This window comes from Monodelphis domestica, chromosome 1 (assembly GCF_027887165.1).
Source record: "Monodelphis domestica isolate mMonDom1 chromosome 1, mMonDom1.pri, whole genome shotgun sequence".
NCBI lineage: Eukaryota > Metazoa > Chordata > Mammalia > Didelphimorphia > Didelphidae > Monodelphis > Monodelphis domestica.
In genome coordinates, this window is record NC_077227.1 from 298,862,035 (window position 1) to 298,890,015 (window position 27,981).

Consider the following 27,981-nt stretch of genomic DNA (forward strand, 5'->3'; position numbering starts at 1 on the left):
ACCTCAAATGTCAAACACGTTCAAGTCCTCTTGTCCAGGCTCAAAATTTTTCATCAACACCATTGGGTTGGTCTCTTTGACATTGTGCTCGATTGACACTATGCAGTTTAGCTTTGTGTTTTTTTGGCACTGTGCAATGGCTCTCTTTGTATTTCCTCCTCCTGGAATCAGACAGAATAATTAAGCAAAGTCCCATAATTTTTTAAACAATGAATGGCATCATTTTTATAGTCTCAAGCTTTGGGGCATGCATTGACATTATAGCAATTGTATTTTAAACTTATATTACTGCAAAATCAAAAAAAGAAAACCTTAATATTGGTGACGTGCTTCAAATACAAAAAAGAGAAAAAATAACACTGAAATAGTATATTGCACATGCAAGAAGAATATAATAATAAAAGTTTTAAAAATAAAAATATAGCTTATAATCATTGACACACTGTGTCAACTAAGGAAATGTAGAATACAAGAGTTCTCACCAAAAATGAGATCCATTTCCTTTTCATACCTGGCCATGATCCACTGTGAGTACAAGCAAATGATTTTCACAAAGTAACAGTTTTTTTTTATAAAGAACAATATTACAACAGGTATTCAAAAAGTTCAGGTATTCAAAAAGCACATTCAAAAAGTACCAAAATTCCGAAATTCTCAATAGTCCAATTAATTACAATAGCAAACAAATCCACTATCATATTTCACATAAGTTGCTGTATGACATTTAAAAGGAAATGGATACTTTTCACAGGTTTTTCAGGTGTAGAAATATTTCAACCTTGGCAAATATATTTTTAAACAAAGTAAAATGTATTTGGATCTAGAAAATCATCAAGAAATTTAGGTATCATTCTGGTGAAAGAGTAAAGTGAGCTGAAGAGTTATAAATGAGAGAGGCTCCCTTTTTGGGAGCCATCCAGGGGTGCCATGCCCTGGGATTAACTTCCCAGCTCCTTTGATATGAGACTGTGATGTCCCATCCATTTACATGTTTATAAATGTGGGAGGTGGGGATTATAATTGTATTTCACTTCAGCTACTAAAATGGACGTTTTCTCCTGTTAGAGGCAGGCAAAATGATCAGAGTTGTTGGAAAAAAAATCTAAAAATCATGTCTAAAAAGCCCTTAAAATCAACTCATTAAATTTTTCAAAGGTTGTTGTAAACTGTATTTGATGAAGTCCATCCATTCTCTATGTGACAATTTATTAAGTCAAAATAGAAAAAAGACTGTTTTTATATATGGGCTTATTCAATAATATTTGTTTAGTATAGTTATAGGGGAAAAGCAACAGAATATAACAGTAGTTAAAACACAGTACATTAAAATGATTCAGTGTAACAGAATAGTATTGAATGCAGTAATATATGAACTTAAAACCAACAAAATCAAATCTTAAACAATACAATCAGCAAAATGCAATAAAGTACAGAGATTTTTATAAACATTGGAGTCTGAAAAGCCTTAAAAATATAACCTCCAGTCTCTTTAAAGTTTGTTTTTGTATTTTGTTTTGTTTTTTTATCTGTTGTGATTCCTCGTGTCAGTACTGTGGAATTCCCCATATTGAGGAAGAACATGAGTTTTTAGGAATCTCAAATTGGGCAGGCCCAAGTGGCAAAGAGTTGCAGGGAAATGAATCTCAGGTAAAATAAGTAAAATGATCAGTGCATTCAAAAAATATCTTTTGAAATACACCATGCTTGTAATCAACTTTCTGCTTGGAAAAGTCTCTTCCTTCTCCTCGTTCTTCCCCCTAAAGTCCCCTGCTACATGGAGGCTAATTGTAGCCTAAGGAAAGAACACCCCAGTTTTTACCAGTTGGTTTGTGATTCTGAAGACACAAGGGCAGCTACCAGCAGCCTGGGTCCTGGGCATGGGCCTGGGGCGATCTGGCTTGGAGGTTGAAGATCAGGAGTTGAGATGTTGGGGCTGGGGCCAGGGCCAGGGCGGAGGTGGGAGAGCGATCTAGGTCAAGCAGGTTGGGAGCAGATGGCTGGAGCAAGATGAATCAGAATCAGCTTTGCAAGGGGGGCCGAAAAAGCCTTGGCAGGAGAAACCTAGCTCAAAAAAAATTATCTAGGCTATATTTAAAAAAAAAATTGAGAAGTTCTTGTTGACAAGTGGTTGCCAAAAACTGTAAAAAAGTAATGTTATATCTCTAATAATAAAAATATTCTATTTTATGAGGCTTATTAAGGATTATTAGAAATCAAGGATGCAAAATAAAAACCACGTGCCCATGGCTGATTAGCCCATTCAAAATCCCCGCACTTAGCTTACCACTATACTTGCTACATCTTTGCAAAGGAAGGAAGAGTGTGTGGGAGGTGTTACTGCCAGTTAAATACCAATTGTGATCTCACCTACATGGAGACTCAGGTGTAGAGAATTCTGAGAAATACCAAGGACTTCTGGGGATTGAAGTCTAGGGTTCAAAATCTACATTTTTACAATAGTCAAGAGACTCTACTGATGCTCTGCAACTTATACTATTGAGAGAGTTGTCTGAGGCAGAGAGGGAAAGTGATTTTCCCAGAATCAAATAGCCAGTTTGTTTCAAGAGTTCTGATTTTGACCAAGTTTTTTCTGACTCTCTCCATTCTACCATGCTTCCCTTCATCCTAGAATTGATAGCCCATTTATATTATTTATACTATTTTCCCCTATACTCTGTGGGGGTCTTACATTTTTTTTGGTCAGAGATCTGAATATAGAAGTGATGTTATATTTTATTTATTCCCTTTCAAGCAAAATCCAAAAGAGCACAGGCAACTGGATATAGATCTATGTTTTTTTTTCCCCACAAGAAAATGAAGAAAATCTAGGAGAAAGAGCTACAAACTAGAAAAAATGTGAAATTTTTGCCTTTAGTACCTCTGCAGGAGGGATAGCCATTGCCATAATACTGTGAGCATATCATCACATTGATGTTGACTGTACACTTGGATGGTCTCATCCAGGGATGATTGGTTTCCATAATTCCATTTGGGCAGATTCAAAGCACATTTTCTCATCTAACTTTGAGCATATTTTAACTTGGGTTTCAGGCAAATAAAAGTTAAAATTCTCAGATGGCAGCTATTATATTTTCTTGAGACTCCAGCTGTCCTCATCCCTCAAAAATAGATTTGACATTCTTTTGTATGCATTAGGCAATGAATTTTTCTGTCATTATCTTTGTGTGGAATTGTAGCGCTGTTTGCTATACATACCTATTTGACTAGAAAGAATTGTAAGTGGCAGAAGGAGAAACAGACACTGTAATAAGTACCTAAATCTGTCAGGGTACTAAAAAGGGTGGAGGACACAAGGTCAGAGATTTTAGTTCTGATCTTTGTTCTGTGATTTTAAATAAGTGCCATCTCTTTGTGGGGCATCAGTTTCTTTCTCTGTTAATTGAGGTAGTGGAGAAAGGTGAACTCTAAAATACCTTCCAGCTCATATTTTCTAGAATTTGGCTTGTAATCTTCTTGACTTCAGGGAGTTTTTTCTTTATAACCCCTGTGTCAAACAGCCTATTGTGTATCATAATAACTGATAATAAATGTTAATAAATGTTTATTAATTAATTGATTCATTCAATCCAGGGGATTTTTGGTTTCATAGTAGTGTCAGTATCCCAGAGAGACACTAATGCTAATAATAATTTTATTCTTCTTCTTAATAAAATGTACCAAGGCAGGAGGAACTCTTGTTTGTATAATTGTCTTATTTCTACTCATGTCATGTCTAAACATCATAAGCCCAAGGCCAGAATCTTGTTTATGCTCCCCTCTGTAGAGATCTAGTTGTATGTTTGTGTCTAGGTGATTTTGATTCAGATACTCTCTTCTTTCTCTTTGCCCTCCTGCTACTCCTGCTCTTCATCCTTCCCCTGTAAAATTGTGTCTTCCCTTGTGTTAAGTAAAATTCATTTATAATGAAAGTCTATTGCTTTATTTATTAAGCTTTTTGCTTAGGGAATGGTTTTATTTCTTTTGTGGAAATTTCTAAGAACACCCCCAAAGACTATCATCATAATTATAATAACTCATATTTTTTGTAATACTTTAAGATTTGCAAAATTATTTCATCCCATCTGCCCTCTGAACTACGCATTTGAAAGATTATTACTCCCATTTGAGAGATGAGGGTGCTGAGACTTAGAGAAGAAGATTGTCTAAGGTTACATATCTGGTAATTGTCAGGGTCAGCTCTCAGACTTTCCTCCTAACTCCAAGTCCAAAGCTCTTTCCATTATACCTGGCTGACTGGTTTATTCCTTGAAATATCTAAGACATAAGCAGAATAGGAAGCAGAAAGCATGATGTAATTGAGTCCAAATTCCCTAAATTTTACAGAAGAAGAAGAAACTGAGACCAGGGAGTATGAGTTGCCCAAGGAATTAATCACTTGCCTGAGGGTCAGGTAGGCTTTGGAGTTACTAGTTTCTAATCTCTGCAAGAGAACTTGCTGAATTTGGCCTTTGTGGCCAGAGGGAACCTTTTAAAAGAGATTTTCCTGTCACAAAACTTCAATGGATAGAGTGCTGGGCCTGCAGTAAGGAAGTCTCATCTTCCTGAGTTCAAATCTGGCCTCAGACACTTACTTGTATGACCCTGAGCAAGTCAGTTAACTCTGCTTGATTCATTTCCCTCATCTGTAAAATGAGCTGGAGTAGGAAATGGCAAACCATTCCAGAATCTTTCCCAAAAAACCCAAATGGAGTAAAAAAGAGCCTGACATGACTGAAAATGACAGAACAATAGACTTAGAACAAGGAGAAATTTTAGAAGTTACCAGTCCCAAGTTCTTCAATTTATATATAAAGAGACTAAGTCTTAGAAAGGTCTTAAATGACTTGCCTGGCATCAAATAGCTACATCAGAGACAGGAATCTTTAAATCATAAACACTTTGGTTCATAAATCATAGGATTTGGAGCTAAAAAAGAAACTGAAGCTGATAGAAAGGAAAGGACATATCTGGGTGATTGAGTCACAACCTGAACCTTGACTTCAAATCTCTCTCCTATTCTATATTGGCTCAAAAAAAAGATAGGAGGGGGTGCAGTGAGATGACTAAGTGGATTGAGCTATAAACCCAGATATAGGAGATCTTTGGTTCAAAATCTTGCTTCAGACACTTCCTAGCTGTGTGATCCCAGGCAAGTCATTTAATCCCCATTGCCTAGCCCTTATCACACTAGCCTTGGAAGCAATACAAGTATTGATTCTAATTTGGAAAGTAAGGATTTCATTTAAAAAAATAAGGTAGGTCAGAAAAATATCCAGTCATTTTTGGGCAAACTTATAAATGGGATTCATGAAAATTAAAAAATGGCAATTTAGGGCATTCACATGTAAATGGTGGTAGAGTCCAGGAAAACAAAATGACTGGGATTAGCCTTTTCCTGATATACTGATTCTGTCTCAGCTTTATCCCCTTCTATTGCCTGGCACCCTAGCCATATTCTGGAGCTTTCTGTAATAGAAGATTCAATTTTCTCCACAGCCTCAGATATACAGATACACAGCCACAGATAATGTTTGACATTATCCCTTTGTATGGCAATAAAATGAGCACGAGTGACAGCTCAGTCCTTCCCTATAGAAACATCTGGTCTCATTCTGTATTGCCTACTGACTCTGCTGTATAACATCACCCAAATTTCCCACACCAAAGAACTAGAAGAGTGGCCTAGCTCTTAGGATAATCTGGATGAATGGCCAGGCTCTTTTTTACCCTATTTGGGTTTTTTGGGAAAGATTCTGGAATGGTTTGCCATTTCCTATTCCAGCTCATTTTACAGATGAGGGAAATGAATCAAGCAGAGTTAACTGACTTGCTCAGGGTCATACAAGTAAGTGTCTGAGGCCAGATTTGAACTCAGGAAGATGAGACTTCCTTACTCCAGGCCCAGCACTCTATGGAATGGAGAGTGTTTTTGTTTAATCTCTTCTTCCTGCAAAGGGATTAAGACCATATGTGACTTTCCCCCTCTAATAATCCATTTTATCTTTGCTTTCTCTCTGTTTCACTGTGAGCCCAACTGTGTCTTTGTACCCCTTTCTTTGCCTACCTCCTCATGCTTTCTTAACTGTCCAATGTTTAGATATTCCTTTATGTGAAGTTAAATAAGACCTTCCAATAATGCTTCCAGCATTATTGGCCAATTTGCCTCTTGTGGAAATCTCAAAGTCCCAGAAAAACAACTGCAATAAATAGCAACATGTTTCCCCAACATATTATTACAGTTTCAAATTCCTTCACAAAGAGAAAAAGACTCCCACAAGGGAAGGACTGTTGTGTTCTGGATCTGGCAGGAAAGATTATATTTATAATAAAAATATAAGAAGAAAATGTATAATATTAATAAAAATAATAAAAGTTAGCATTTATATAATGCCTATGTGCCTGGTACTATGCTAGGCACATTGCAAATATCATCTGATTTGATCCTTACAGCACTGGGAGGTAAGTGTTACCATGTTAGAGTTGAAGGAACTGAAGCAAACCGTATTTAAGTGATTTTTCCAGGGTCACCTGACTAGTATCTGAGAGTAAATATGAATTTAGGTTTTTCAGACTCTTGGCTCAACCTTCTGTACACTATGCCAACCAGTTCCTTCGCAGTGGTTAGGAGGAAGATCAGATTGCTTCTCTTATATCTACCAAGAAAGGGTGGGGACTAGTAAAAATGGTACAAGAACTTTGTAAATACCTAAAATGTAAGATGAAGGGGAGCACAAAGGTCATCTAGGCCAACTCCTATCTTAGTGGGATTACTTCCATTTGGATTAAGAAACCTGTAAATAGATGAAACATAGAGTACGATGAGGGGGATGTCTGTCAAAAAGAGAGGACTCCCATGGTTTAAAGTAGGTTTGGACTTCTCTCCACTTCCTTAGTGGTTGTGAATACAGATGAGGTTTCAGGTTGTAAAGGAAATCTAGTTTCAAAGCATCAGACATCTTTGCTATCAGACCAAACTCCTGCTCCAACCACCCAAGGTTTTGACATAGTTAAAATTGTTGTATTGGGTCTAAAAAAACCAAGAGGTTCTAGGCAACCTAGTTAACTATGGAAATTACTTGATTATTGTGGTTAAAACATGTGAATAAAAAAATATATAAAAATAAAAAAAATATATGAAATGCTAATGAGGTAATGGCAAAAGGTTCGGTTCCCATAAAGGCCCACTGGCCCCCAAACACCCAAATGTCTCATAAATTTGAGCCTTTTACCACAGGTGATATCTCTGGAGAGTGAAACCTGCTTGAGGTAGTAGCCATTCTTCATCACTATCACATAATTCAAAGCCATGCTCAATTGAGTCATTGTCTTCTTCCTAAAATCAGAGCTACCTAAAAGTAGGATGTAGTTACTTGGCAGGTAACTGAATTTCTCCATCACTAGTCTCTTCAAATAAAGGCCAGATGACTTCTCATCAGGAACACTATGGAGAGGATTCATCCCTGGATGATGTTGGACTAGAAGACTCTAAGGTCCCATTCTAGGGTTATTATATAAAAACATTTTATTTCCCAGACTATGCAAGGCTTTTCACATTTCTATCACCCTTGTCCATATTTTTACTTCCTTCAAAATAGTTCAGTTTGTTAAGTCATCAGGGAGGCAGTTTTAGCTATCTTTTTTGATATATATATAAAAAAATATATATATGCCTTGCTTTCAGACATTGCCATCAACAGATGACTCAAGTTGAGATCCTTCAACCACAACATTTTAGTGTTACTTTAATCAGCTCTAGCAGAGATAATGGGTGCAGTTTGTAGATGGATACTTTTTTAAAACTTTGGTTTAAAACTCTCAGACGTAAAGACTATAGTGAATTTTCTTAGACCTACCTTTTTGTTTGATTTTATTTTTTAATTTAAGTTAATTTATTTAGTAAATTTAGAACATTATTCCTTGGGGTACCAGATTTATATTATTTCATTCCCTCCCTTCCCCCACACTTCCCTCAGCCAAAGTGCAATTCCATTGGGTATTACATGTGTCCTTGATCAAAACCCATTTCCACAGTGTTGGTGTTTGCATTAGGATGTTCATTTAGAGTCTACATCCGAACCAGATCCCCTTGACCCATGTATTGAAGCAGTTGTTTTTTCTTCTATGTTTCTACTCCCACGGTTTTTCCTGTGAATGTGGATAGTGTTTTTTTCTCATAGATTCCTCCAAATTGTTTGGATCACTGCATTGACACTAATGGCGAAGTCCATCACGTACGATTGTACCACAGTGTATCAATCTCTGTGTACAATGTTTTCCTGGTTCTACTCCTTTTGCTCTGCATCACTTCCTGGAGGTTGTTCCAGTCACCATGGAATTCCTCCACTTTATTATTCCTTTGAGCACAATAGTATTCCATCACCATCAGATACCACAATTTGTTCAGCCATTCCCCAGTTGAAGGCCATCGCCTCATTTTCCAATTTTTTGCCACCACAAAGAGTGCAGCTATGAATATTTTTGTACAAGTCTTTTTCCTTATGGTCTCTTTGGGGTACAAACCCAGCAGTGTTATGGCTGGGTCAAAAGGTAGGCAGTCTTTTAGCACCCTTTGGGCATAGTTCCAAATTGCCCTCCAGAATGGTTGGATCAATTCACAACTCCACCATCAATAAATTAATGTCCTAACTTTGCCACATCCCCTCCAGCATTCATTACTTTCTTTTGCTGTCATGTTAGCCAATCTGCTAGGGAGTTGTTTTGATTTGCATTTCTCTGATTATAAGAGATTTAGAACAACTTTTCATGTGCTTATTAATAGTTTTGATTTAACTGAAAATTGCCTATTCATGTCCCTTGTCCATTTATCAGTTGGAGAATGGCTTGATTTTTTTGTACAATTGATTTAGCTCTTTATAAATTTGAGTAATTAGACCTTTGTCAGAGGTTTTTTAATGGAGATTGTTTCCCAATTTGTTGCTTTCTTTCTAATTTTAGTTACATTGGTTTTGTTTGTACAAACCCTTTTTAATTTGATGTAGTCAAAATTATTTATTTTACATTTTGTGATTTTTTTCTAGCTTTTGCTTGGTTTTAAAGTCTTTCCTTTCCCAAAGATGTGACATGTATACTGTGTTCACCTAATTTCCTTATAGTTTCCTTCTTTATATTCAAGTCATTCACCCATTCTGAGTTTATCTTGGTGTAGGGTGTGAGGTGTTGATCCAAACCTAATCTCTCCCACACCATCTTCCAATTTTCTCAGCAGTTTTTATCAAATACTGGATTTTTGTCCCCAAATCTGGGGTCTTTGTGCTTGTCATCGACTGTCTTGCTGAGGTCATTTACCCCAAGTCTATTCCACTGATCCTCCTTTCTATCTCTTAGCCAGTACCAAATTGTTTTGATGACCACTGCTTTGTAATAGAGTTTGAGATCTGGGACTGCAAGGCCCCCTTCCTTTGTATTTTTTTTTCATTATTTCCCTGGATATTCTTGATTCTTTATTCTTCCAAATGAACTTTGTTATGGTTTTCTCTAATTCAGTAAAATAGTTTTTTGGTAGTTCAATGAATATGTCACTGAATAAGTAAATTAATTTGGGTAGGATTGTCATTTTTATTATGTTAGCTCATCCTACCTATAAGCAATCAATGTTTTTCGAATTGTTTAGATTTAGTTTTAATTGTGTGGAGAGTCTTTTGTAGTTGTGTTCAAATGGTTCCTGTGTTTGTCTCAGCAGATAGATTCCTAAGTATCTTATATTGCCTCATGTGACTTTAAATGGAATTTCTCTTTCTAATTCTTGCTGCTGAACTGGGTTGGAGATATATAGAAATGCTGATGACTTATGTGGGTTTATTTTGTATCCTGCAACTTTGCTAAAGTTGTTGATTATTTCCACTAGCTTTTTGGTTGATTCTCTGGGGTTCTTTAAGTAGACCATCATATCATCTGCAAAGAGTGATAGCTTTGTTTCCTCATTGCCTATTTTAATACCTTCAATTTCTTTTTCTTCTCTAATTGCTACTGCTAGTGTTTCTAGTACAATATTAAATAATAAAGGTGATAAGGGCACCCTTGTTTGACTCCTGATCTTATTGGGAAGGCTTTGAGTTCTTCCCCATTGCAGATGATGTTTGCTAATGGTTTTAGATATATACTGTTTATTATTTTTGGAAACTCCCTATGCTTTCTATTCTATGCTATTCTATTTCTATTCTATGCTATTCCTATGCTTTCAAGTGTTTTCAATAGGAATGGGTGTTGTATTTTGTCAAAGGCTTTTTCTGCATCTATTGAGATAATCATGTGATTTTTGTCAGTTTGCTTGTTAATATGGTCAATTATGTGGATGGTTTTCCTAATATTGAACCATCCTTGCATTCCTGGTATGAATACTACCTGATTATACTGAAAAACCCTTGTGATCACTTGCTGGAGTCTTTTTGCTACTATCCTATTTAAGATTTTTGCATCTATATTCATTGAGATTGGTCTATAGTTTTCTTTTTCTACTTTTGACCTGCCTGGCTTTGGAATCAGTACCATATTTGTGTCATAAAAGGAATTTGGGAGAACTCTTGCTTGGAGACAATCTTGTGTTGAGTGAGAAAGACTGACTCGCTCTCCCTTAGGCTCTGGCCTAGACCATTTTGGCTTAGGCCCTTTTCTACTGCTTGGCTATTCTCTCTCTCACTCTCTCTCCTTCCCTTAATTCCTTCATTTATATTAATTAAAATCTCCATAAAACCCAGCTGACTTGGATATTTTCATATTTGGGAATTTTCCCATGGTGACCACTTATTTTTTTAGATTTTAAGTCAAGACACTAAAAATTATCCTTACCAGAGTGGCCAAAACCTTTAGTGTTTGGCATTTACAGTTTTTAACATTTACAGTTTTGGCAACCACGTTTTTGCAGTTACAGCTAATTCTTTCAAATAGTTTGTATAATATTGGGATTAGTTGTTCTTTGAATGTTTGATAGAATTCATTTGTGAATCCATCTGGACCTGGGAATTTTTTCTTAGGGGGTTCTTTGATGTCTTATTCAATTTCTTTTCCTGATATAGGGGTGTTTAAATAATCTATTTCTTCCTCTGTTAGTCTAGTCAATTTATATTTTTGTATATATTCATCCATATCACCTAGATTGCCATATTTGTTGCCATATAATTGGGTATGGTAGTTTTTAATGATTGCCTTAATTTCCTCTTCATTACAGGTGAGGTCTTCCTTTTCATCTTCGATACTGTCAATTTGGTTTTCTTCTTTCCTTTTTTTTTTTTAAATTAGATTGACCAGTACTTTGTCTATTTTATTTTAGACCTTCCTTTTGATAAATTCTAGGAGTCTAGTTTTACTTCTGGAGAAGGGAACGTGGACATACTCTGGTACGTTTGAGTATGAGTTTTATGTTTGTGACTCTACAGGAGAGATACTAAAGTGATATCTATGTCATGCAGAGGAGTAGTCCATACATAATGAGGACTGATATGCAGGAGGAACACTGTTCTTCACAGGGTGAGTAAATAGTCCAATATTTTTATAGCACTGAAAAGTACTTCCCTCACAATTCTTTCAGGTAGACAATCAATCAACAAGCATTTATTAAGCCCTGATGCTATACTAGGCAGGGTAAATGTTCTAGTTCTCAATATCTAGATAAGGAAGCTGAAACTCAAAGGGGTAAAGTGATTTGGCTGGGGTCAAGTGATCCTGGGTAACTGTTTTCTTATTAGCATTTGACTTAGACAAAAACCTTATATTATATAGCAAGATAAGGCTTCAAATATATATGCATATATATGTGTGTGTATATATATATATATATATATATATATATATATATATATATATATATATACCCTACATATGAGGTGACATCATAAATAAACTAAAAGATGTTCAGGGAAAAAATATGTTTTAGATAAATGGATAGATGGGCTAAGCAAATGACACATAAGATAACATAAGATGAAACAGTTTTTGTTACACAAAATTAGTTTTTTGCTTAACTAATTGAAAATAATTAAAATTAGAAAGGAAACACATACCTGTGGGAAAAGGTCTTTGCAGCAAATTTATTGATCTTTTAGCCAAGATATATAAGGAACTGATTTAAATTTATAAGATTAAGGGCCATTTCCCAAAGAGATAAATGGTAAAAAAAGGATATGAACAGGTGATTTGTAAGACCTGACCATCATATGAAAAATACTCCAAGTCAGTATTGATGAATGAAATTCAAATTAAAGTAACTTTAGTGCATATTCATCAGATTGTCAAAAATGACAAAAGAGGAACACGGAATGAGCTGGGTACTCTACCAATAGTTCACACAAGAATTGATCTAGCTATTTTGGAGAGCAATTTGGAATTCTATCCCAGGCAATTAACAAAGTGTGAGTATTCTTTGCCCCAGAAATACCATGACTATTCTTTTATTCCCTAAGAGATCAAAGAAAGAGATAAAGGATCTATAAGAATAGGCAGCTACATGATAATGATACTGATGAAGAACTGAGCTTGGAGTCAGAAAGATGAGTTTAAATACAGTCTCTCACAAACGTATTAATTATGTGACCTTGGGCAAGTCACTTCTATTCTTCAGTTTCCTCAACTGTAAAATATAAATAATTATGGAATCCTCTCCCAGGATTGTTGTGAGGATTGAATAAGATAATGTTTTTAAAGTACTTAGTACAGTTCCTGACACATATAAGGCACTATATATATAATGCTAGGTGGTGTAGTAGAGTGCTGGGCCTGATGTCAGGAAGACTCATCTTCTTGAGTTCAAATCTGCCCTTGAACACTTATTAGCTGTGTGATACTAGGTAAGTCACTTAATCCTGTTTGCCTCAATTCCTCTTCTGTAAAATGAGCTGGAGAAGGAAATGGCAAAACACTCCAGTATCTTTGTGAAGAAAACTGCCAAGTGGATCATAAAGAATAGGGCACAACTGAAATAAATGAGCAACAACAAAATTATTATTATTTACAAAACTATTTATACCAGCCCCAAATTGGAAAGTAAGGAAATGTCTTCCTACTAGGGAAAAATTAAATTATGGTACATGAATTCCATGCAATATTATCAAAAGAAATGATGAGATGGAGAGGTTCAGAGAAAATTAGGAAGATTTCTAAAAACTCATAAAGTGAACACAACTAGAAGAACAATTTAAATAATGACAACATTATAAAGAAAAACAACTTAGAATGACTTTAGATTTTGGTTAATGCAAATAAGAAACTACCAGTCCAAAAAACTGAAGATGAAACACAGCATTCACCTTCTACCACAAAAGTGATGAACTTAAAATGCAGAAAAAGATACATATTTTCAGATATGGTTAATGTGGGAATTTGTTTTGCTGAACAATATTTATATGTATTGCATTATTTGTAAGAAGGATTTTCTTTTGCTTTTCTTTTTTCTTTTTTGTTTGTTTTTTTCTCAATAATGGGAGAGGGGACAGTGGTAGGTCAGCTTATTTAAGGGAAAAAATTTAAAAAAGAATAGTGTTAAAATAAGGTAGGCATGACATGATAGCATACTACAGGGTCAAAGATCAATTCCATATGGGTGTTGATTTATTTTTCCTGTGCTAGGTTATAGTGTTCTGTTAGTAGCAGTAAATTTATTGGAGCTAGTTTTCTTAGTGACCCTAAGAAACCCCAGATTTAGGGCTAGAAGAGAGTTCAGAGGCCATCTAGTCCAAATTACTCATTTTACAGATAAGCAAAAAGAGTTCCATAGAGGCCAATGATTTTCTTGAATAAACTCAGGTAGGAGATGTCAGATCCATAATTTAAACTCATGCTTTCTCAGTCCATATGCAGCAGGCTTTTCAGTACCCCAAAAGTTGCCTGCTTGATTTACTAGTATCTAAAGACTAAATGAAATAATTTATTGAAAGTGCTTTTAAAAACTTAAAGTCAATGCAAATATAAATGACTGCTTTTATTCAAATTTTCATAGTCTTATATATATATAAACTAGAGTTTCCCCATGTAATTTAGATGTCTTGTGGTCCACACAGAAGAAAGCAGTATCATTCTTATCAATTCCTAGATGGATGAGTAAGAGCTGTAAGTGTTGATAGTGGTGGGGTGAGGGAAGGAGATAGTTTGCATCTTGGAATCAAATCTATACTTTTCAAGTGATCAGGAGAAATATTGAAAGATTAAAAATGGATGATGGGCTTTGTCATTTTGGTGAGCATGTAATACTAAAGATTTTGTTCAGAATTGCCATCAGGGAATGTAATGGGAAGAGTTTGCTCATGCCACAGACAGGACTAAACAGAAAAGCAAGAAATCATCATAGAACAGCTAAGGTCCTTCCTCCCAATATCTAAGGACCCTTCCAGATCTGGTATTCTAAGATTCTGTGGGAATGATATAATTTTTTGTCAATTTATATAACGTTGCACAGTTATATTTCTTCCAAATGAAAAGAACCAAGGACTTATGTGAAAAAGGAAAGCATAAGTGTTAAGCATTGGGGGAAACTGAAGGAGCAGCTACAACTGCCACATAAGGTAAGTGCACCCTATTTATGCTCAGGTGGGGCAGAAAGAACAATCAAATGATGCTTTTTAGACTCTACAGACACAAAACAATGGAGTATGAAAAGGAAGGAGCTGGGTATGACTTTCATTACAAAGAGGTAGTGAAATTGTATAGTTCTAGGATCCTCAAACATTTTCTCATCCATGTATTGTATGCCCTATTGGTTATTGCCTTATCCATTTCTTGCATTTGTCTGCAAAAGTTTTAACTATTTTAGTCTATGTCAAGCTCCTCTGGAGTAAAAGCTGCATACTTGACAGATCCCTTGTCCCCAGGGCATGCCAGGCTGGGGCTAGGGACATTGCTAGACAAGTTGCATACATTTTCCCTAAAAATAAAGGTCATATAGGAAGCATAGGAATGCTTTCTGGGTCAAAGATTTTCTAGGGCATTACTATTTGTCCTCTACTCCATATGAGGAGAGTTGCAGTTCATGGTCCTCTGCCTGGCTACTTCTGCCACTCTAGAGAGAGTTTTTGCCCTTAGTGTGGAGACCCACAAAAATACTGTATCTTAGGAAATACTTCCCCTGAACAAGCTTTAACTTTCCCTATACCTTCAAGGATGACTATGAATTGGAAGGTTTTTTTTTTTACCCCTATGAGAAAACTTGCAAATTTAGAGATTGCTGAGTATACTCTGCTAAATAATGTGATGCTGGTTTGGTCAAAGTGTTGACCTGCCTCTTTTTCTTAGGTATCTAATTCAATGCAACACACATGTATTAAGTGCCTACTATGTGCCAATGGTGTGTGCAGGATGTGCAGGATAAAAAGATGAACCTGCCTTCAAAGACTTACCTGGGAAACACAACATATCTTTGCATCCTTGGTATCTATCTATCTAGTATAATACTCTTGAACTTAGTAGGTAAATGCTTGTTGAATGTTCTCTTCAGCTTTTAATGTGATTAACTAATCTCTCTCCTGAACACTCTTTCCTCCTGGTACTTTCATAACACCCTCCTGCCTGTCTGATCACCCCTTAATGCCCTTCGTCCATTTGTTATTCATATTCATTTCCCCAGCTAAGGATTTCAACAACCTCTGTGGACAAAGCATCTCTCTGTAGATAAATCCCAACTTGACTTCTCTCATTGTGATCGCAAACTCGTTATGTACAAAATAGAAGTCATTATCTTTCATCCTAAACCCCCATTCTTCCTTATTTTTATAAAATATACCAGTATCCTACCACTTATTCAAATTAACAATCTCAGGGTCATTCTAAACTATTCATATGGTCTCACTTCTCAAATCCAAATCCTTCCAGTTCTACTGCCATACCATCTCTCATCTATTCTTTTTCCTATATTTCTCAAATACAACTATCATTCTGATTCTAGTTGTTCTTTAGTAATTTTTGGTCATGTAAGATTAAAATTAATATCCAATAACTCCAAGTATTATATTTTGTAAGATTTATTAATAATCACTTGAAGTAGAGGAAAAGTATAGCTTGAGTAAAGAGCAGTTTACTGGACCTCGAAAGCAGGAAAAGAGAGAGAGAGCCAAGAAGGGTTGGGGGTCTACACAAAACTTATCTCTAAAACATAAGGACATAACATGAGGATGAAAGTGGGATGCTGGGAAACAGAGTCCTGGGGTGCAAAATTCTAATTACACAGTTGTTTCTGACTCTCTGTGACCTCATTTTTTTTTTTGGCAAAGATACTGGAGTGGTTTGCCATTTCCTTTTCCAGTTCATTTTACAGATGAGAAAACCAAGGCAACCAAGAAGTGACTTGCCCAGTGTCACACAGCTAGTATCTGAGGTGGAATTTGAACCAGTTTGGGTGCTTGATCTACTTAGCTACCTTGATTCCAATTATCATTCTCTAAAATTATTCCAATAATTTTCCTGCTTCTTGTCTCTCTACCCTTCAATACTTCCTTCACATTTGAAGGCTAAAAAAATGGACCTTTCAAGCAAAATGTGATCTAATTATATATCCATTATCCTGTACCTGAGATGTGTTTTTGAACCTAGTGTAAATATTTAGGTTAGCTAGGTAGCATAGCAGATAGAGTGCTGGGCTTAGAATCAGGTCTTTCTGAGCTCTAATCTGGCCTCAGACACTAGCTGTGTGATCCTGGACAAGTCATCTAATCCTATGTGCCTCAGTTCCTCATCTGTAAAATGAGCTGGAGAAGGAAATGATAAACCACCCCACTATCTTTGCCAAGTGTGAATTTCAAAACTACTCAACCCTGTTCAAACCATTCTTTAGAGGATGGGATTTGGCTATTTCCTGATCAATAACAATAGAGATACTTGGAATGACAAAATCAGGTCTTGGAAACTACAATCTCCACCCTACTCAGGGTAACAGGATTTAGGAAGGGCTGCAGCAAAGCTCAAGATTTAATTATTTGAGAATATGGCCTTCAACAGATATGTGCAAAAGGGACAGACCTCTGGGCGGTCCTGGGTTAAGCTAGAGCCACCATTGGCACAGATGAGACACCAGAAGTGAGGTAGAGGACAGGTCAGGAGTTCTGGGGACTTCCTGTGTGGAGGGAGAGGTGGTGGTTGGAGCCTGGTGCTTGGAGTGGAGGAGCCCACAGACTGTTCTCCATTTTGGTCACATGAGTGATAGGGACTGATCTCTTTTCTTTGCCTCCGCTATCCAGGGCCTTGGGCCTTGGCTCAGCTTAAGCAGCGTGGGTATTTAAGTCCTATTTCCTTCTCTCCCTTTCCCCCCACCTCTTTTTCCCTCTAATACTTTTCTTCCTCCTGCTTGTAATTAAAACACCATAAAAAGATTGACAGCTGACTTGAGTTTTCATTTAGGAATTACATAGCTGAATTCCTTGGCGACCTTAAATTAATATATATCAGTCTTTTAAAGTGATTTCCGTATCACACAAGATAACACCAAAATGGAGTCATGAATTCTGACATGAACAAAATTCTGTACATAAGGAAAAGTATGAGTCTGTCTTTTTTATTATTATTATTATTATTATAAATGATGTCCAATAATGAAGTCATTTTAATTCTCTGGGCCTTATTTTCCTCATCTATAAAATAAGAGTGTTGGATTAGATATCCTCTAAAGACTAGAAGATCTAGCTCTAAGGCTCTTATTTTTTTTTATCCTATGCACAAAATAAATAGATTTATAGTCCTCTTTGCCATAAAAGACCAAAATACTTTCTGGATATTGTTTTCTTTGGGCCTGTGATTCCATAAGCCACCCACTAATACCTGAGCAGGAAACCAAACTCTAGACATTGAGTATTTTCAGATTTGGGAATGATGGGCCCAAATTGTTGCCTGAGGGCACAGTAGCCTACTGAGGCCACACCTTTAAACATTTATCTAAAGTTCTTTATAATCTCTATATTTTAATTTTTATTGCTTCTTTTTGGAGAAACATATACATTTCCAAAAAAAAGAAGCATGAGTCAGAGTCAGCTTTCTGCTAACAAGTTTGATATAACTTGAGAACTTTTATCCCATGTAATTAAGTACACAGAGAACTGTGATTCCTCTTGGAGTCTGTGACATAACAACTAGAGTACAAAGTTTTTGTGTTTTGGTTAAAAATGCTTTAATCTAATTGCATTCTGATAATACCTTCTAGTGTTCTAAATCATCAACTCATACAAAGGATTATATGACATCTTTCAAAGAAAGACACTTGGGCCAAGAACATGTTGTTATGGAATATGACTTTTGTTATAGATTTGAGTCCTGACTCCAGGAAAAAAATGATGTTTGTTTTAATGGACTGTAGAGTTTGGATATGTGTAGTAGTATGTAGTAGAAGAGTGTGGTAGTGTATAGAAATTTGTCACAGAGTAGGAAGTATCAGGTTGCCCTGATCTCCAGGTGAACATTGGCCTTTGGGGCTTCCTCAATAGTTTTTAAACTTGCTGAATTGGTTTTCTCTTCTTAGAAATGAACAAAAGAAAAGAGACAATGGGTGAAATTCTCAGGTTATTGGTTGGAAACGTGGCAGTATACAAAAGTTAGTAGTACAGACAAGGCAATATGTAGCAAGTTGAGTAGCCCTTAATAGGTAAGACTCCTTGAGCATCAAGATGACACCATCTTGCAAGGTCTCCAAACTCAAAATTGAGGAAGGCAGAGAGAGCGAAACTGTTAGACAGGACTTACCTGCTTTTTCAATCATGCTGATCTTAACTTTTGTTTTGTTTGTTTGCATTAAATGTTACCAGTCGATCACAGGATGACTCATGACTAGTAACATCTAATGAGTAGTCATCTCAAAAGGTGAAAGGATTGAGAAACACACAACACATTTCAGAGGCTGATGACTACTTCTCTGGCGATATTAGTGGATTAGTTGCACCTGGATAAAATCTTGAACAGAAAAACATCTTGTCCTTAAGCTAAAAAACAACAACAACAAAAAAACCCCCAACTCAACAAGACATACAGGATACTGTTTTTTTATTGTGATAAAGACCCTTGTACCTCCCCAGTTAAATATTTTTAATAGAACAATGGTAAGTCAATAGATCTCCCAAAAATTTCTGTCTCAAGAACTCTAAGCCACTGATTTTGCCTTCTGAAAGGTGAAAGGTCTAGACATAACAGAGAAAGGATCAGAATCTGCAGATAAGATTGACAACTGTATTTTTAACCTTAAATTAACAATGGTATGTGAAAGGAAATTGAATTAGATAATGGCCAACAAGGAGATATTGTTTCAACAATTATTCCTTTGGGTATTTAAATTTTCCTTCAATGATTATCAATGTAAAAAGTTGTGTTGAAATGCTCAGCAATGGTGATAGAGAAATTCCTTCTCATAATTATCATTTAGTCTGTATTGCCTCAAATATTATCTAAGACATACAAAACTAGCCATGTGATTGCTGTGAATGGTTATCATGGGTACTTGCTATTTTGGGGTGCTAGAGCAAGGGTCAGCAAAGTTTGACTTGCAGACAAATCCAGCCTATTACCTAAGAGGAAAGAGTGGTAAAAACTATTCTTATCTCATCAAAAACAGGCAGGAGGGGCCAGGTACATAGTTTACTGACCAAGGCTGCCTTTGGTAGAAGGCTGTGGAAGGAAAAAACCTTGGAAATCTAGTAGCCCAAGCCCCTAAAGAGGAAACAAAAGTTCAGAGGCCCAGAATTGAGATCTGGGCATGAACCTCTTAGCTAATATTATATCAATGGATGATTCAGTTGCTTATAAATTTCAGCTCTACACTGTCATAGTTAATCCAGTGTGGTCTAATGTAGTGACTGAAGGACTGCAATTGGAGTTGACAGCCTCAAATCTAATCATATCTCAGACTTACCATAGACTTTAGTTGTGTGACTTAAAAAAATTTTTTTAATTAGTTTACTTACTAGGATGTATCACACAGTATTGTTGTGGGGATGAATATGTAAAGAGCTATATAAATGTTGTTCAATCATGTCAGACTCTTGGTGATCCTGAAGACCAGAGCACATCTATGCTGTTGTGAATTTTTCTCAGTAAAGATACTGGTTTGCTATTTCCTTCTCAAGTGGATTAAGGCAAGTGATTTGCCCAGGGTCACATGTCTAGACTGGATTTGAACTTAGTTCTTCTTGATTCCAGGTCCAATGCTTTATCCACTGTGATATAAATGTTAGTTATTATAACAATTTTAGGTGGTTCTAGTCTAGAAATTTTTTTGTTTGATCCAGATGACGAATAATCACAACTATATAGCTCTGCCACCGGAGTAGGCTGAGAGCCTCTTTGAGTAGTTTTGGTATACTAGAGCACTCATAATTTAATACTTTGGTTTGTCAGTGAATTCATTACTTACTACCTTCCCCTCTCAAAAAAAAAATCACACCTTCCATTCACACTTTCTTCCTATTGAAACTCAGCAAGAAACTAACTTGAAGATTTGATCTGGGCAAAGAGCTCTAAGGCTCAGTTGGTTTCATCTGTTGAGATATGCTCCTGTTTACCTGTCCCCATTGGATAACATATTTGGCTTCCTGGAGGTTCACACCCATATATGTCAATTTCTTTCTCTTCACACAAACTGTTTCACTTTTGTCTTTCATCCCCAAGAGCCAAGCATACTTCCTAGCACATTTTAAGCACCTAATACGTGCTTATAGTTAAGGTGCTTGAAAAAACAGGGCTGGACATAACAGGTGCTTGATAAGTTTTTATTGATTGGCTGAATATTAATTTCTCAAAGTAGTGAATTGGAAGGTACCAATAGGGAGAAGTGTATTTAATCCTTGGGTTTAATATTGGGATGTGAATGGCTCATATACCATCAATCAGGAATATAGACACCCTGTGGAAGGGCCATTGTACTCTCTCCTTTTCCTACCAATGAGATACTGTGTTGAGAGGAGATATTTCTAGATGTTTTCAATGTCTGTGTTTAGCTGACTATAAATATATCAAACCTAATTGCACAGAATAATTGCTTGAGGTCTTTAGGTTTAAATTTAATATTAATTGCACAGATGTAGAGGGACTTGGAGTTGGTTAACCTGTACTCTGCGTTACAGAGAGACCAGGTAAAATGAAGATGGAAGAATGAGCAATATGGTTATTGTAAATTCCACAAGTGAGTTGTGACTCCTGTTGTAAGCTCAGTGGGGAATATGTTCCATTAGGTCCTTAACAGATTTGAATGCTGTGCATTCACCTCTGATAAAATGGTGCATAATTTAGTTACCTATATAACCCTGGATGAGTTAAGGGTCTCAACCATTTTTAGAGATTCAATGATTTCAAAAGCTATATATTCAGCTCTAATTTTTTTTTACCAAAACTTTTTTAGTTTTACCAGTTCCAGCTTGCTGGACATCTCTATTTGGATTTCCTATTGGCATCACAACCTCAACATGTCTAAAATAGAACTTATTTCTCCACTCCACCTACAACCTTTTCCCTTTAGACTCCCCTATTTCTGTTTATAGTACCTTATTTATGCTCCAGGGACTCATAATCACAGAGCTATCTTGGACTCTTTCCTTTTTTTCTTAAAATTCTAAACAGTTGTCACCCAGTATCCATTTTACCTCATTTACATCTCTTGAGCCCATTCTCTTTACTTCTCTCACATGACAAGCCCTAGCTGGAGGATTCATTGTCTTTTGCTTGGAAAACTGAAATAGTTTCCCAACTAGTTTCCTTGTTGCAGGCACTCTTTTCTCTAATCAATCCTCTACTCAGTTGCCAAAATAACCTTCCGCAATTGGGGCCCTTTAACCTCCCTGGCTGCTTCAGTGGTTTCCTATTATTGCCAATAGAATGAAATATAAATTCTTTAATCTGGCATTTAAGGCACTCTAATAATCCATTTTGTTGTTCATTTTCATAATACAACATTCTAGCTAAATTAGATTGTTAATTATTTTCTGTACTCTATCTCTACTCCTATACATTTGTAAGATAAATCCCCCATTCCTGCCATCAATTCCTTTCCCATTCCTACCAGGCTGAATCATTTTTTTTTCAAGGCTTGGTTTAAGTCATCTCCCATGAAACTGTTGAAAAGTTATTAGTGAGCTCTTCCTCCTAATATTACCCTGTATATACTTATTTATGCATCTTTGCATTTTATTTCTTAAAAAAAAAACACAAAACCCCTATCTTATGTCTTAGAATCACAAATTTATACTTTGTGCAAATAGAATCAAACCTCACTAATTTGGCTAATCTGGGGAAGGGGTGAGCAGTCTTAAATAGAAGCTGTTTTGTCATTTTTCAGTTGATTCATTAATTAGGAAGGTTGTCAGAGGTAACTGAGCACATATCAAGTAGGGATCTTCTGGCCCCAAATGTCTCAAAATGCTCCGATCTTGCCCAACCAAAGCATCACAAATTTCAAGTCAGTGGCGGTCCAAATCATTGAGGTTTTATTTTAACTGGTTGCTTTAAGCAACTGATATAGGAAGGAAGCTTTCTCTCCCCAGATTCTGTCCCATTGATATAAATCTGGCATCTTTTCATGTGAGATTTTGTGGGATATATACACACAAAACACAACACATGCATTTATGGATATGTCTTGGCAGATCTGAACCACTTGGTGTGTAGATCTTTTATGAACCGCAGGTGACATGCTTATATTTTCACTGTCAGAACACCATACACAGTGTTTTCTTTGGGAAGAATGATGCCTTGGTGTGATTGCCCAGTCTTTATTGGTCTGGTATGCCTAGAATCAGTTATGCAAGATACTGATAGTAAGATTGGACTAATCTCTTCAAACTTTATAATTCCCCAAGCAGATTCGAGCTTTACTGATCACAATTTTTGGTTTGACTTGCTCATCGGTCCTACACTGGATTAATTAATTTCTTTTCTTTTCTTTTCTTTAAACTTTTCTACTGTGGCTCATTGCTTTGAGAAAAGCACCAAAAGACCAAGGTCACAGGTTTAAGCAGTCTTTCCAGTTATGAAAATCATTTTGTAATGAAGTCCATACTCAGTGTTACAAGCACCCGGAGTCTCATCTTTACTTGTGTACTGTCAGGAGATCTGTGCTTTCCCCAAGAATTCTCAGCCTCCCCTTGAACTTCGGGTGCTCTCTAAGAAGACAGAAATGATTTTTTGAGTACTTTAAACCAATTCCTTTGAACATGAAACCGATTGACTTTTAACCATTTCTAATATTTAGATTAGTGTGAGGCCACACATACCCCCATCTGCATCCATCTAAATAGTTTACACACACAGAGGCTGTAACAGAAGCTATAACAAGTTGCCAACCAAAACAACATTTGGGATTCCCCCCTCCCGTCCCCGCCCACCCACCCAGAGGATATTATCATTAAAGAGCGGTTCTTGGGGAAGTTTGGGAACATGAATTTATGTCCACTGGGACCACTCTAAAACAGGCCTCCTCCCTTGCATCCACAGCGAGGTCACAGAAAAGGGGGCCTTTTATGACCTCCTCCCAGAGTAGGCTCCGGTAAGCACAAAGAATTTGCAAGTCAAAGGAGCAGCCAGCTGTCTTCAGCCTGTTACGTTAGACAGCCTGTGTTTTCCACGGAGTTCTAGTCTCCCTCAGAGAACGATCGTAAGGTAAAGTGGCAAAGAAGGAGTTTTTCAGCTGACAGTTAATGAAGAGCACGATGATAGACACTGACAGCAGGAGGAAGAAGAACAATGCGAGGTAAGTCAGCAGGTCTGGCTTGCTTATCTCCCCCTCCTTGATTTCCCGGGCTGTGGAAACGTAGAGCGCAGAGGAACTCACAGGCTTCGGGGTCCCGCTCCCATACAGCGTGCTGGTGTGCACTGGAAGCGGGACTTCGGCGGCACTGGTGGAATTGAAGAGTTCACCATACATGTTCCCGCGTAGACGCTCGCGATGTGGGGAACAGCACAGGGCAGGGTGGGACAGGACAGAGCCCCTGGCAGCCAAGCTAGGATCGTACCTGCTCCCTTAGGACACCCCCAAGACCTCCCTCCTAACCTACTGTAAGCCAGCCTTTCTATGGATCCAATCACACCCACCTCTCGCCACGTCTTGACATTTGCCTCAGTTGAGGAGCTGGAAGAAGCGAAGCCTCCGCTGGCGTCCGTTGTCCCCAAAGCTTCTATGTGCGCTTTTCTCGCGCCGCCTCGGCAGAAGTAGGCAAAGAGGCACTAGCGGCTAGGCAGTCAGTGCAGAGGCCGCAGAACAGAGGTGCGCCATTGTCAGATCCGGCCCAGGGAGACTGTAGCTTCTGGGGCCCAGGAAAAGGCATTCACCTCAATGACAGGTCCCTGGGGTTCTCAGTAGAGCGGCTGACCTCAGCGTTCAAGGCTCTGGGCGTCCACACCAAAGATGGCATAGTTCCCACGGGCTACCCGGAGGAAAAAGTCCCCAAGGACCCATGGCTGGGCACAGAGGACTGCCCGCTAAGCTAGAGACGGGTGGCGGAGAGCGATCCGTTCCTGCAGGGTCTTCCAAGCAAGGGCTCGCCTTCTCTGCGCCACATTACCTTGCTCCCTGGCGCGGCGCCGTAGTTACGGTGTCCTCTTTGCGGCTGGGGAAAGGTCTGAATTCTAAAAAGGCTCAGCCTTTTCTGTGGTTGGCTCTGCTCCCCTAGTGGCTATCCTCCCCTTCTTCTACCTCTTTCTTCCTCCCCCCTTCCCCCCTCCCCCCAATAAATTGACACAAAGGCTAATTCTTGGTCAGTTCCAGCTGGAAAGTTGGGATTCAAGAGCGCGTGTCCTCCCCTATCCTCACATCAGATCACGCCCTGAGAAGGCGTTTGGGCAGCAGGGGTCTAAGGAGACGTCAGATCTCTAAAATGCTGCTAGTTTCCTCCCTAGCCGGCCGTCTTAGGGCAGATCCCAAAGCGGACTCACAGGTAGCTACTGAGCATAATATCTAGCGTCCTGAAAGTCTCGCGGTGGAATATAGCAACCCAGAAAGGCTGAGAATTTTGCCCCGATGGGGAAGGAAGGGGGCAAAGCCTTTGCCTCTACCTTTGAAGCTACTTAAATTAGGCTGTTACAAGAATTTTAGGGTCCACGAAGATTTTTTTTTTCGGATTAGTTTCTAGTTCTTTTTGCGAATTCATATTTTTAGCGCATTCGCTATTGGCTCCTGGCCCTCAGATGGTTCTTGTCCGCGTTCCTCTTTCCTCCCATTACATCCTAGCCTCATTTTCATGCATCATTGGTCCCAAGCTAGGAGGCCAAGCCTAGAGGATATTCTGTGAAATACTCCAACTCTTCCTGCTGAGCCTAAGAACACAGGTATTTAAGTCCCCTAGTCTTCCAACCAGATCACAAATGCCACCAAGAGATGCAGTTTTCCTCCAGAAGTACAGTCTTCTAGGAAGGAAAAGATGTTCACAAGAATTTGCTCCCTGTTCGGATCTTGGAGGTCATTTTAGTTATAAAGCTCAGCCTACTTCCCCGGCAGTCTTGATGCTTGGATTATCACACTTTCCGTTCCATCGTGTATAGGAAATTCGACTTAAAAATGATCCATCAGGCTTCCCTGTCTTTATATTCGCTGTGCCCACTTCACATAATAAGCCTAGAAAAATCCAGTAAGATCTTCTATTAAGAATTTAGCCTTTAAGAAGAGAATCCAAACTGAAAGCAGGCTGGTTTTATCTATTTAAATCACAAGGTGCAACTGGTGCTGCAGTGGCTTAGCCCCCAACCAAAATATTTATCTTGGCACACTTGGGGTAAGGAAAGGGTGCTTAGGGTTTCAGTCACTGGTGACTTAGGGTAAATAAAGCCTTTTGGCTTCTCTTACTACTAGTCATTAGGGTCAGTTGTCCATAAGCCTTTAATTACCCTTTAATGCCAAGTCAGGCTGAAGACAGAGTTTTATTCAGCCACCTATTTATTGCTCAAGGCTCCAGCTCCATTAAGTGCTTGCCAGGATAAAGAGTATATGGTAGACCTGGGATATAAGGTGTCTCCCTTAGTGAATGGTCTGTTAGGTTTTTTTCCTCATTTTTCTTTAATAACATACAGAAAAGAGCCAATAGTAGTTTATTTAAAGGAATGACTCAAATGTGTAAACTGTTTGAGAGAAAAAAATATCTGAAAACAGATAGGAAAAACATCTTATCACCTTTAGGATTTCTGCTAACTCTCTCAGATATCTCTGAGATATACTTTAATAGTTACACTTTAATAATTAGTGATGGAAGATTGAAAAAGAGTACTGGACTGAAGGGAATGAAATCTGAGTTCTAATATTGTCTATGCTGCTCATTGTGTGACTTTGAGTTAGATAATCCTTTTCTACAGAAGAGTTTCCCTTGATAACAAGAGGGAGTTGAAATAGATCATCTCTGAGAATTCTTTCCATCTCTGAGAGTCCATGACTAGTCATATGTACCTGGTGAAACAGGGATGGGCTTCTTTTGCTAGGGGTTGAAACTCAGGAGCATTTTTTATATCAAAACTAACTCCCTCTCTTTGGAGAATATTTAAAGGATCAAAGATCACCCAAGGGAAATGGTTAACCTAAGCTGAAAAGGTGGACACCTTGGGCTTTGATGCCTGTCATTCTTCTTGGCTCTTCTACCAAATCATTTCTGAACTTTTGAATCTAAAGGTGGAACTTACCATATAACCAATGTAACAGTTAAAATTTAGGGGAGACTGAGGCAGGTAGAAATTAGTTTCTCTCTACAAGGAGTATTATATTTTTAGAGGTTTATTAGAGATTAAGGATTAAAGAAAATACAGGATAAGAAAAAACACGTGCCTAGGCCAGAGGCCTAGACAAGATAACTTCACATCATGGAAGAGATGCCTCTGCTCCAAAACGGAAGTCCAAAAGCCACCACAAAAGCCTTTGCAATCAGCTTAAATCCTTCCTTGATCTCTGCCCAGGTGAGCTTACAAGGCATTCTGGGGAAGTGGAGCAAAGGCTTGTGGGGATTGAAGTCCTGGATTCCAATCCATTTTTACATTCCCCGTTTGATCGTTGTTGGGGGGCAAAGTGTCCCCAAAAAGGATCATGAGAACATAATCAATTTAAAGATTACAATAATTTGAGGATGAGAAAAAAAAAAAGAACAAAACCAATAACTGCTGGATGAATTGACAAAAAGCCAGTTAGGGGGCAGTCCCTTTTTGGCATGAAAGTATACATACAAATAAATGTTCAATCAACCACACCCAAAGTTCAATTTTTGTGCAACTTGTGGTCTGGAGGCTTCTTCATGGTGGCTTCTCCAACAGTTCAGTTCTGGATTCAGAGAGGTAGCATCTTCTTTACCTAAAATTCTTCTCAAAAGGAATTTAAACTTTGCAATTTAAGTAATGATATTTTTTACATTCCCCCCATTAAGAGGGTGATTGAAAAAAAAAAGGATCACTTATGGATGCATGGCTGAGGTATGAAATATATGAATCAATTGACAAGAGATATTAAAAGGATATCAGAAAAATCCAAAAGAAAAGAAAAATTTCTGGATGAAAATATATACTATCAAAGTCTTATGTGTAAAATTCCAAGTGAAAAGAAAAATAAATCTATAACAGGTCCTTGAATCAGGGCCCAATCAAAATGATTTAAGCAATGATGCATTTACCCAGTCAGTAGCCAGGGCTACAGAAAAGTACCACACTATGAAAGGCAAAAAAGGGGACCAGATTATATGAGCCAAAGTTTCGGGGATACTTGTCTTTTCAGAGTGAGTGTGGACACAAGGAAAGCCTATGTCTAGCAATGATAAACACAGTAACCTTGAGTCTTCACACTAGGTTCAAGACCTTTGTATTGGCCTAGAAGTGCATCAATCCATCTTGGATTGGCCTTTTTTTTGGCTCTGTGCAGTGGCTCCTGTGTGTATATCTTATCCTGGAATCAGACAGAATTATTAAGTAAAGTCCCATAATTTATTTAAATAATTAGTGGCATCGTTTTTATAGTCTCTAGCTTTTTAGGGCATGCATTAGCAAATGTATCTTAAACTTGTAGTACTGAAAAATCAAAAGGTTAAAGAAAATCTAAATGCTGGTGACATGTGCTTG

The 27,981-nt window shown here is 37.6% G+C and overlaps 1 protein-coding gene and 1 long non-coding RNA gene across 2 annotated transcripts; both read right to left on the minus strand.

Annotated features, from left to right (window-relative positions):
- Positions 1-18,948: 18,948 nt before the first annotated feature.
- On the minus strand, positions 18,949-24,557 carry LOC103092106 (uncharacterized). Its single transcript, XR_457505.3, has 2 exons — positions 23,995-24,557; positions 18,949-23,066 (listed from the first exon to the last, which is right to left on the minus strand). It is a non-coding gene; the product is annotated as an uncharacterized LOC103092106 (long non-coding RNA).
- SMIM32 (small integral membrane protein 32) lies at positions 23,302-23,984 on the minus strand. The gene has a single exon (XM_056811064.1). The coding sequence runs from the start codon at positions 23,825-23,827 to the stop codon at positions 23,507-23,509; it is 321 nt and encodes a 106-aa protein (XP_056667042.1). The 5' UTR covers positions 23,828-23,984; the 3' UTR covers positions 23,302-23,506.
- Positions 24,558-27,981: the final 3,424 nt, after the last annotated feature.